General features: G+C 37.9%; 1 protein-coding gene across 1 annotated transcript in view; it reads right to left on the bottom strand.

The window, feature by feature from the left end:
* Nucleotides 1-9,563, bottom strand: part of LOC128737614 (ubiquitin-conjugating enzyme E2 G2) — a 133,939-nt gene extending 124,376 nt beyond the window's left edge. The window contains exons 1-3 of the mRNA XM_053832293.1: nt 9,361-9,563; nt 9,177-9,258; nt 9,006-9,124 (exon numbers count right to left, since the gene is read on the bottom strand). Coding sequence (XP_053688268.1) covers nt 9,006-9,124; nt 9,177-9,258; nt 9,361-9,409 — 250 coding nt within the window. The 5' untranslated portion in view covers nt 9,410-9,563. The remainder of the gene's footprint in view (nt 1-9,005; nt 9,125-9,176; nt 9,259-9,360) is intronic.
* Between the last annotated feature and the right edge of the window lie 3,021 nt (nt 9,564-12,584).

Here is a 12,584-nt window from a genome sequence, read left to right as displayed (position 1 = left end):
TTAAAAATATCACGAAAAATTATTTATTTCTAGTAAATTTCATTTATTTTTCATACACGTTTTATATAAGGTACACCGGGGCAAGTGGGACCTAAAAAATGCATAGTTTGGGTTTATTCCACTGTGTTTTCTATACCTATGATTATTTCAAAATACTTTCAGCACAGAAACTCTTCAGTGGTATCACTTCGATGGATTAATTACGAAAAAGGCCTATCAATTTACATGAAAGGAATCTGGAGGAGAATTTTAAAAATTATGGCGATAGGTCCCACTTGCCCCATTTACCGGGGCAAGTGGGACCTATATTCAAATTTGATTAAAAAGCATAAAATAATAGTAAATTGTGTAAGTTAATATACAGCAATGTTAAAGCATTGCAAGGAGCAATCAAAAAAACTATTTGTACGAAGGGTTCATTCAAAAATAGCGTAACAAAATCAGATCACAACGGGCGACTTTATAATTTATATAAAACACAGATCGTGAACAATTACGCTGTAAAGCATTATTGTAATGAAATGTAGTTGAATAAGTCGTTGTATCCAATTCTTGCGAGACGTAATTTAGGATTAACCATTGTTTAATAGCTCCAAAATACGATTATGATCTGTTTGTTCTATCATGCCGAATTCAGTAGAGCTACTCATAAGAGATAGTGACGTTATAATAACCACAACACTTTATTGTTTGAATTCCAGTTGCAGATTTGCTTAATTATATCAAATTTGACTTTCCAAATTCAATTAACATCGTTTAGGTGTAACCTAAATGTGACCAAACAGTTTGTTCCCTCACAAGCTGTGCATATGGGCTTCTTTTTTGGGGCCCCTTGGTTTAGTCCTTTTCGGTTTTATTTTAAAGCTTTACTGGTATAAATATTATGTAATTGAACTGAAAATGTTCGATAGTTCATCTAAAAAATGTATTAAGACAGGAAGTTTTGTGCTGAAACACTTTATTTTTAATAGTTCCCACTTGCCCCGGGTGCTTTGAAGTACCGACCTTATTTCGACCCATTTTTTTTAATGCCGTTTGTTAAATTAATCAACTAGTTTTCGGGTGTAATTTGTTAATATCCTCATTATGTTTACCTACTGTCAGAAAAACATGTACTTTTACGAAAAGCCTATGGCCAAAACATCATTTATAGAAAGGTGCGTCAAACTTACAACGCAAATTGAAAATAACGCTCGAATTGAAAGTCCAATTCTGATGTTTGGAATGCCTGTTATAAATAATCTATAATTTTAATACATGCGTTTGAGTTGTATCTTTCATTTCTAGAAAGGTTCGGTTGGAGAAAATGAGGTTGAAGAGAGTTATAAGCTCCGTTCCCACTTATCCCGTATTCCCACTTGCCCCGGGGTACCTTAACTTCCGAAAATGCTACACTCAAAAAAATCGGCACGTCAAGTTTACGTGAAAACATAGGTAATTCTCATCAATCATTCTTTTCATATGAATGTTACGTGAATTATTAGTAACTCGCACTCATACTAACCAGTTTACGTGCAATCCCGGTAAATTTTATCAGCTTTCCCATTAACTAGTACATGAAGTTCATGTCAGTTGCTGTACAGAAGTTTACATGATTTTTCACGTGGATGCGACGTGTCGATTTTTTAGAGTGTAGAATACCAGTTATAACAGTTCTGAAAGGTTAAAACATATCCCAGACATGGAAAAATAATCAACAATGCTAAAAGCAACTTTTATAAAATGTCTGATTGGTATACCGGCCCGCGGAATGTGTCAGTATATTCTGTTACCTTCAATGTGCCGAAAAATAAATTTTAATTTTTTTTTCAACGAAACTTTTTTTTACAGTGCACATATTTTTTAGAAATTGTTGCTATCGGAAAATAAGAAAAGTCACCGTTCTGTCAGCTAAATGGTTTATTCAATAACGAGCTATAAAGCTGTAGATTTATAACTATTAGTTTTAATGCGGAACACGTGTTATCAAAAAGGACTTAGAATTTTAGTGACTTACTTTGTCCTACGGTGCTGCTAAGGCTTGTTTGCGACAAAATCTGGACATCTCAATTTTGCAATAAAACAAATTTGCTAGAAGTTTAATCTATGAAACAATTTTATATCATTTATGTGTATCGTTAATAATTATCAAACAAATTAACATTACTTATTTGGTCTGCATGAAAAATTGGCGAACTTTGGGGTTTATCCTTGTCATGAGAGTCAGTGCAGACTTGTTGGCAACCAATTTAGCTGCGTTTGTCCAAGATTTTCGAAATTTATCTATAGTTGTTGCTTGTTGTTTGTGCTGGGACAGCTCTCTCTTCACCAAAGCCCAATACCGCTTGATGGGGCGTAACTCTGGACAGTTAGGTGGATTCGCCTCCTTCGGTACAATATGGACTCCATTAGCACCATACCATTCCAAAACATCTTTGGCGTAGTGACAGGATGCCAAATCAGGCCAAAACAGCGAGGGTATATCATGGCTGTATAGGAACGGTAACAATCGTTTCTGCAGGCATTCTTCACGGTATATTTCCTTGTTACCCGTTCCCGTTAACTTTTGCTTGCCACAGCTGCAGATGGCTTGCCATACTATTTTTTGGGGAACTTGGCTTTCTTCTTTGTCCTAAAATGCTCTGCAACGCCATTCCGTTTCATGGTAGTGTGAAAAGACATACGAGGAAGCTGTTTAAAGTCTTCTAGGACATACGTTTCATCGTCCATTATAACGCATGTAAACTTCATTAAATATTCGCGATAAAGCTTACGAGCGCGTGTTTTGGCCATCGTATTTTGCTTATCATTACGGTTTGGCACAGTATACACCTTGAAAAACTTCATGCCTTGTCGTTGCTTAGAAGTGTGCACGAATGTCGGCGACATTTTTATTTTACGAGCAATCAATGGTACGTACAGAAAGATCTGGTCTCCTCCGTAATATTTGTTTTACCTTCGCATCCTTGTGGTGGTTTCTCAGATCCGTTTTTGTTCTACTTCCCTTCTTCATAGCTGTTGTCAAGCGAGTATGGAACGATTTTAAAACACTGTGAACAGCGCTTGGAGGAAATCCAAGCTTTCTGGCAAGTTTTCTTAACAGAGCGACGAAATCAAACGGTTAGCTAAAGCCAGGAGAAAAGCTCTGCGAGCACACAAGCGTCTTTCTACTTCTAACCCGGAAAAACGACAAGCATTTGCTGTTTACCAAAAATTGCGAAACGAATGTCGACAAGCTATCCGCGACGCTAAGCGAGATAGTTAGGTGGAATTTCTGGATCGTATTAACGCCAGCCAACCCGCATCAGAACTCTGGAAAAAAGTTAACAGCCTAAGTGGGAAAGGAAAGCAATACGGTCCTGCTATCAGGCACCAGGGTGTGATTACCAGAGACCTTTGTACACACTCTTGGTAACTACTTCGCCTCTCTGTTGTAATTTACGAAATATCCACTTGCTTTTACCTGTTGCAACGGCCATCCAAGCACGGAACTAGCCGCAATGCATATTCCCGAAGATGACAACCAGCATTTCATCAACAAGCCATTCCTACCTGAAGAATTAGATGTGGCACTCTCCCGTGGGAAAGGAAAATCAGAAGGAGTCGATGATGTCGGATACCCACTGTGGAAGCATCTTCCCTTCGAAGGAAAATGTTTACTTCTCAAACTGCTCAACAATGAATGGACAAGCCCTAGTGCCTGGAAGCACAGTCTAGTAAAACCTATCGCTAAACGCGAATCATCTGACTTGATTCCAGAAGATTTCCGACCCAGCTCATTAACCTGCTGCAGCAGTAAGCTTTTAGAAGGAATGGTGAACCGGCGATTAGTTCACTGGTTAGAAAATAACGATTTCCTGGACCACAGACAACATGCCTTTCGCCCCGGCCACGGGATCGGCACATACTTCGCGACTCTCGCACAGGCTCTTAAAGAGAGTCTGGATAACGGCCACGTCGAGATAGAAGCACTGGACCTTGTCAAGGCCTACAACAGAGCTTAGACATCTGGGGTAATTTGCCAGCTGACAGAGTGGGAACTATCTGGAAACATCGTACACTTCCTGAGCAACTTTCTCCAAGATAGAACATTTCAAATCTGCATCGGAAACTATTGTTCACGTACTTTCCCGGAGGAAACAGGCATCCCACAAGGATCAGTTATCGCTGTAACCATGTTCCTAATTGCCATGAATGGGGTGTTTACGAACCTTCCTAAAGAAATCTATATCTTTGTCTACGCCGATGACATCGTCCTGATGGTTGTACATTTTCCCGAAAACCGTTTCCCCGAAACCCAGTTCTTCGAAAGGTATTTTCCCGAAGCCTATTTCCCCGAATGAACTGTTTTCCCGAATGTACCACTTTCCCGAAAATCATTTTTCCGAATGTACTACTTCGCCGAACACCATTTCCCCGAATATAATACTTCCCCGAAAACCATTTCTCCGAATATACTACTTCCCCGAAAACCATTCCTCCGAATGTACTGCTTCCCCGAAAACCGTTTGCCTGAATGTACCATTTCCCCGAAAAGTAACGTGTTATATTTCGAGGTCACAAATTATATAGGTGTTGTAGCTAAGTGCATCAGAGATCAGAGTATTAGGCATTACTGATGCGAGGCGCGCAAATTCCGTTCGGCTAATTTTGGCTCCTAATTCCGTGCAAATGGTATTAAAGTCAACAATATCTCAAAGCACAGTTCCTTCAGCAATGTTTGAATGCTTGAGAGTATACGTTCAAACATTTTTGTCGAAAATGTTCTGTACGTTCCGTTAGTAAACCACCGCCTTTAGACCAAGCGTTTGACATTAGGCGTCGCACGCAATTGCGGCACCTCACGGACTCAACGAATGGTTGTCCGACTTTCTCTAGAAAACTAAACACCAGAAAATAAAATACCGAAAGATATTCCCCAGAAAGAATTATTCTCCAGAAAACCAATGCTCAGGAAGTACTAAATTCCAGAAAACCAATTTCAAATATCAAATTCCAGAGAACCGATTCCCAGAAAGTACCATTTACCAGAAAGCAATTGGCAAGAAAGAACGAATATTCAGAAAAATATTTAACAACGAGTAACCCAAAGTTGAAAATATCTTCATCTGCTATCTTACAGGTAATTGAGTATCTCTCTTCTCTGGATTTTTCGCGCATCGTTTAATTACCGCATTTTCGACTTTCCGGCAAAATTATTTTCTCGAATAAACGAATGTTTTAAAGTCAATGTTGAGCCATCATAAAAATAAAATTTTCAAAAGTTATTTTCAAATGTTTTAGCAGAATATCAAATACTTAATAAAGAAAGAAAAAAACATTGCGTTAATTTTTACAGCTTATTTTTAATTATGGTATTCATTTGACATTGCCTACGGCACATTTAGTTTTACCTATCTAAACACAAAAAATATACAGTTACAAATAGCAGAATTAAATCACTCTTTTTTTGCAAATGAGTCACACTTATTAGAAGATGTGGCACCTAACTATTTTATCGTGTTAGTAGCAAACGTTTACTAGATAATTCAGGGCGAGACAGCCGTAGGCCGCGAGTGTTCGCCGGCGACCCGCCGCACAAAACACCTCTAGGTGCATGTGTTTTCCTAGGTTTACTGACTAGTAGGGGTTATCCTTAAGTTGAGTCCGAACGAGCGATAGCGACAGGACAGCGAGAGGACATCATATAACCAACAATTACGAAGACCGAAGGCTGCGAATGTTTTGACATACAGCCGATATTTCCCTCCTGCAAGAGTTAAATTCTATGACTGAAGATGAAAGAAGGAAGCAGTCACCAGCGTCGTTGCTGGCCTAGACCGTAATTGAAGTAGATGTACGCCATCTGATGAGCGGTATATCAATAGCAAAATGCGAGAATATCTTTGAAATAATGACGAATTTTGTTTCAGTTTTTCATGAAATATAATGTCATTACCTTTAATTTACCTTTATACAGAGTTTCGAGTGAAAGTATGGAAAAAAAGGGTTGTAATTATATTTGGAACCTTGCTTTGGCACCCTTAAGACCTAGTACCCTTGGCAGTGGCTAATCTGACAACCGCACGCACCGGCACTGGCCTTACCTACATGATCCGAAAATGATTTTTCTTTTATATGTTGGAAATCATACCAAGGGACCTAAGAAGCTTCAATTACGTAGTCGTGCTAACGTAAGAACTAGAATGACTCTTAAATACCTTTGGACACTTTACTTTTTGTTCTTACAAAGTTTAAAAAATTTACCTTCTTGCCGACCGGTTTCGGGTAAGTAGTTACCCATCTACGGGGCCGAGTTCAGTAGAGTGTCCAAAGGTATTTAAGAGGGACCTAAGAAGGTCAAAGTTCTGCATCTGTTCACGACGAATGATCCATCTATTCACCAAGAAAAATGATAGCCAATCCACCGTTGGATGTAGCAGACTTTCGCACGCACAAAATTGTGAATTTCCACATACCAAGTCGTAGTAACTAATTTTCAGTTGATTCCGCACGAGCAGCGGTTATTTTATGAGCAAGAATATGTGAAAACTTGTTTTGTTTTGTAATATTAAATAGTATATTACATATTCCGTCAAAATTCATTGACGTTTCAATTGTTTCAGCTTTATGTGTTTTTCTACTTTTTGATTTGCAGCCTTCTGTGGTATTCAACCCCAGTTTTTAGATTATCAAATTTTAAACTTATCAGATTTGCAGCATAAAACTGCATCACCTATTCTATAATGTTGCGCAGTAAAAGTAATGACTTATTTTTAAAAACTTGCTTTCCGGGGAAGCGGTATTCGAGAAATTGGTTTTTATAAACTGTATTTTGGGAATCTAGTACTATTGAGGAAACTGATTTTCGAATGCAGTACATTCGAGGAATCAATACATTCGGAAAAGCATTTTTTAGAAAAACTTCATTGGGGGAAAATATTTCCCCGTCCTATGTCGTATAATCTTACACATATTTCTACTTTGAAGATACTGGGAAAAAAAGTTTGGAAAAGACCCCGCAAAAAAATTATACCGGATAAGAATTATGGTAACAGTAAGATACAAAAAAGATACAGTAAAAGCAATAAATTTTATCGTCCGAAAAGATAACCGAACCATCAAACTTATTGTTGTCCACCATAGCTTTCATAGTTTTCAGAAATTCTACAATAAAAAAATCTAGTTTTTCGTGAATAAAAATTTTCATTTACAGTAAAAGTTATCGTCCTATAACGGTAATTTTTTTAGGCGAAAAAATAAAATTTAATTAAAAAAGGCAGTAAATTTATGATGAAATATGGCCAATTCTATAGCATAAAATAAGAAACAAAAATATGAATAAAATTTGAATTTGAGGCACTTTTACCATAAATTTACCATAAGTTTCAATGTTCACAATAAAAACTGTAGTAGACGCATTGTTTCTACTACAAATTTTAATGTAAATTTTTTTACGGGGCCAGACACGCACTTGACAACAGGCTTGCAATGCAATGTAACATGAATTTTACTCGTGGAAATCAGTATTCGGGTAAGTGGTTTTCGGGGAAATGATACTTTCGGGGAATTGGTACATTCGAGGTAATATTTTTCGGGGAATTAGTACACTCGGGGAAATATCTTTCGGGAAATTAGTACATTCGGGGAAATATATTTCGGGAAATTATTACATTCGGGGAAATATCCTTCGGGAAAATGGTTTTCAGGGAATTGGTACATTCGGGGAAATATCTTTCGGGGAGACGGGTTTCGGGAAAATGGTTTTCGGGGAATTGTTATACAATCGTCCTGATTGCTTCTGGAAAAACCAACAGGGCACTAAGAAAAAAAATTCAGGCAGCGATATCTGCTGTCACCAGATGGACTGACCGTTCCGGTTTCTCTATCTCGGCCCCAAAGTTTTGTTACCCACATTTGTGCCCATCGTCATGCAATACTACGAACCTCGATCCATGCAAATAATACACTGGTCCCAATTAAATCGTCTATCCGTATTCTTGGAGTACGCCTGGACCGACTATTGGCTTTTTTGGAACACAAACGAAATTGCAAGACTGAATCTTCTCCGTACAATAGCTCGTAGACACCACCACAACAATCGTGGTACTCTACTTCATATAACTAGCGCAATTATAAATAGTCGTCTGCTCTACGGCATTGAGTTACTATGCACCGTACCAGAATCCGTTGTTTCTATGCTAGCACCAGTCTACAATCAGGCTATCAAAACTGCCTCCGGACTCCTTCCATCAACCCCGACATACTCCGCCAACGCAAAAAGTGGTACACTACCGCTTGATCATTTTGTTACGGCAACTATCTGCAAGAGAGCTATTGGTTTCGCTGAAACAACAACACCTGTCAGTGGTAGGATCCTCCTTCTCGATGAGGCGGACAGGCTACTCCGAGAAAAGACTAACCAAACGCTCCCCCCGGTAGCCGAGCTCTACTGGACCGGAGTGAAAAGTTGGGATGCCCCCACAATTGAATCTGGAACAACCCATCAAACACAGATTTCGCGCAGGAGACAACACCTCCGCAGTCCGACAATGGGTCCTTGAGACACTGCATACCAAGTACTCGATTTACACTAAACGATATTCGGACGGTTCCAAGGCAAATGATAAGGTCGGTCTCGGTGTCTTTGGAGAAGGGATATGCAACCATCATCGTCTTCCCGATACATATTCGATATTTTCAGCAGGGGTCGCTGCTGTTTTAATCGCTGCCACTACCCCTGCCGATAAACCGATTGTAGTAATAACTGATTCAACCAGTGTCGTTTCAGCCCTCAGTTCCGATTACATCGTACCAACAAAATAAAATATAAACACACATTATTTATTAAATAACGTATTATACTGCTCCCATGTTGAGACGAACCAGCCTATGGCTGAAGGTCTTGTTAATAAAGAAAATTATTATTATTTGAACGCTAATCTTCGAGAACATTTAAACTTATGTCGTGAGTCGTTTGCCCTTCCAAAGTAGCTATCAATATTTGATGATACAAGATAAGAATCGTAACAATTTCAAATACTTACTATTCGGGTGAAACATTTCGCAGGTGAATCGCATCTTTGGAGGGCTTAATGGATAGTCGGGAGGAAACACTAATTTTGCAGTAAAAACGCCTCCCTCAAAGCAAGTTCCCTCAGGTCCACTGTAAAACAATTTTTTTAAAATTTGTATATTTTAAACTAAACACAATTTACGTGATAAGCGCTTCCCATTCAAAAAAATTCTCTTCACTTATGGGACCTGCTATAATGCCTTCCGGGGGATTCAGCGTAAGCTCTGCTCAGTAAATAAAATGCAGTTAATAAAAGTTTCATGTTTTAAAATATTGACAAACTACTAGTTTGTCACCTAATGCAGGAAACAAAACCATTTACTTACGGCGGTATTCAGCCATAAGACGTCTTAGAGCAGAACCAGCCATAGTCATTCAGCTAAAACAGAGATATATGAAAAGTTCCCACACCCGTATATAAATTCAAAACATTTAATTTGTGATCAATGAGGAGTTTCACTGTTTTCATAGAACTTTATAAAAATCTGAGACTTTCCCTATGTAAAAAAGAGATTTTTTTTAATTCCCTTTTGACTTTTGGTAATCCATAAAGCTGGAATCACACTGACGACTGACCGTCAGCGAACATCATCGGCAACGTATCGTAACGATCGTAACGGAACGTCAATGGTACACTGAGAAAACTTTTCGTATACTTTCTATCTGAGAGACATTCGCGGATAGGAGAAAAATGTACGTCAAATCTTATCCAGCTTTTTACGAGCCACCCAAGTAACAACGGTAGCTGAATTGCAAGAGCAATGGCTGTTTACGGGTTGGTTTAAGGCGATCAAAGCTGCATAAAGTAAGCACTTAAATGGTGTTTAAATAAGCGATGTTTAAGCTACTTTAAGTTGTTCAAACCAGTTCTCTCCCAAAAGTTGATAAACAAGCTTAATAGCGGATTTTTCTACTAAAAACCCGATTTAATCCACCTAGTGGTGAAAGGAACCTTTGTTATACGGTCTTAGTTGCTATTTGAGATAGAAACCGACACGTCTTCGGAGTATAATCCATCTATTGGTTAACGTTGCGTAGTGCGTTGGTTTACATAAAATTTTTGAAAATTGAATACGTTTACAAAATTTGAACAAAATATGACCACTTATAAATTTTGATAGATCCTTTTTTCATGAAATTGCTGAATAAGGATAAGTAAGTTGTTAATAATTTGAGTAAGTGCAAGTAAAAGTAGGTTGTAAGAGCAAATATTATTCTTTAACATATACATTGCGTAGTAAAGGTCTAGTTTATAGATTTTTAAACTATGCATAATTTCCTGTAATGCCTATTTGATTCACACCAATAAAGTTTTCTAGAATAAATTTCATCAATTTTTATTAGCCTTCCGTTACTCACGCTGTTGTATTTTGTATAACACGTGTAGGTTTTTGAACGCCATATTGTTATAAAGTTACAAATCGTTGTGTAACTAGCGTATATTCTTCAATAAACTTGTTATGAGCCAAATGTCAAAATTATTCAATGCATTAATACTTTAAATTGTTGGGAAAATTGATCAGCATAAACTGACATCACAGAAATGAAGCAATCAGCATATGAGGTGTACCGGAATTGGCCTGGAATTTTCTCTCGTTTCTTCATATGGAAAAATGGTGTCTGTATGCATCAAAACAATCAGCAATAATGTAAAATGTTTAAAATGTATCCGTCTGTTGGTAGTCGAGTAATCCGGAGTCAAAATTAGGGTATTTTTTATAATCAAAGTTCTACAGTTCCTAAACAAGCAAACATAGAGGTATACTATATTCAGCAAAGTTGTGTATTTTTACTATTTGTGCAACTTTGTAATACATGAAAATGTCATACAACAATTACGAAAAGAGCTAAAATAAAAAACTGATTTCACTAATTCATATACAATAAATAATATTTTTCTAGCTTCGCTGAAGAGATAGGGGGTTACTGTCTTCAGCGAAATTTCTTGTAATAATATACTCTAAAACTTTGCAGAATACATCAATGTGTTATATTGAAACTGAAGAAAAATAATTTTTTTATTCCACTTTTAGGGGGATTAATCAAAATTTAAATTGCACCAGACGATAGAACTTTCAATTTCAAGAGATTCTTCCAAAGGTTCCATAAACCTAAAACCAAGTTTTCCCAGTCAAAACTCTAGTGCGCATGTCTTTTTGGCTTTGGGCCATTGTGCGCGCGAATAACCCGTATTACAAAAGTTGGCGCGAGTGTTGGAGGGTTAATATCTTTTGATCGGCAAAACCAATTCTACTGAAATTTTGCAGATATATTTGCAGCATTAAAATCTCTAATCTGATGTCAAAATAATTCAAACTAGATAAATCATCTTAGATGAAATGGTTATAAATTATTATAAATTTTTATGTGTTGTATTCAATTGCTCGTAACTTTCAAATTAAACGTCCAATCAAAAAACAAATCAATAGTGATCTATTAGGCTATGTTACCTTTCAAATGAGACTAATAGCGCCTAAGTTGGTTTAGCCATCTCTAAGAAACAGGCGATAATTATTACCTTGTCAAAACAGGTTTTTTAGGATAACTTTTAAACTGCTTGTTTGTTTTCAATAAAATTTACCCGAAAAATTTAGCGTTAACAAGAGCTTTCATTCGATACCAAGATCGTTGAAATCGGTCACTTGGTTCCGGAGAAAATCGTGTCACGTAATTTTCACGTTTTTACTTATAACTTTTAAACGAAATGTCGGACCTCGAACCAGGGCTTCGACCGATCCTTTTTTTCTACCGCAGTCACACCAACGCGCATTCAAGTTCACACCGTCCGTTTAGAGGTGGAATACGAACGCTATGCATAACACAACTGGCAGTTTGCTCAGTCAAACGCCGAATGCACGCAACAGTATGAATGCGTTCTAATGCTTTTTGACATTTTCGTTTCGATCAAGTTGCCTTTACCGTTTAGAGCAGCGAATGACTGCAAAACAGTCAAATGACTGGCAATCACCACGCTAACGAAAAGCAACCGCACAATCGTATGATTCAATACTACAAAAAAAACAACCACTACATGTGCATGGAAGAAGTCGGTCGGACTCCGTCCAATACAAACGAATATTTTGCTTGCGTCGGACCGACGTCCGGGTGACAAACTATTACTGTGAGCAGCCGATTTGGAGACAAAAAGAGAAACGAAAAAATACGTCACCGTATGCTTCCAGTCAGTTTGCAGTTTATATTCTCAAAGCGCAAAGCAAAACGGGAGATTGACTGTTTGCTTCTGCAGAGATGCCGTATGAATTGTAAGACGGCAGCAGCGCAAGCGGGAGATTGACTGAATTCAAAAAAACAGTCAAATGATCGTTCAAAAAGCGGAGTTTGAATGCGGAAAGTTCGCATTCACGGCAGTCACATTCAACTTGCGATCCCTTTTCAAGCCCTGCCTCGAACTAATTCAATAGTGATATACTAGCCAATAATACCTTTCAAGCAAAAGTAATAGCGAACAAATCGGTTCAGCCATCTCCGAGAAACAGGCGATAGAAAAGTTGCGCCCCGCACATACATACACACATACACACACACACAC

The sequence above is a fragment of the Sabethes cyaneus genome, chromosome 1, assembly GCF_943734655.1.
Source record: "Sabethes cyaneus chromosome 1, idSabCyanKW18_F2, whole genome shotgun sequence".
Taxonomy (NCBI): Eukaryota; Metazoa; Arthropoda; class Insecta; order Diptera; family Culicidae; genus Sabethes; species Sabethes cyaneus.
The sequence above is the reverse complement of the archived record's forward strand: the minus strand, read 5'-3'. Positions and strand labels throughout refer to the sequence as shown.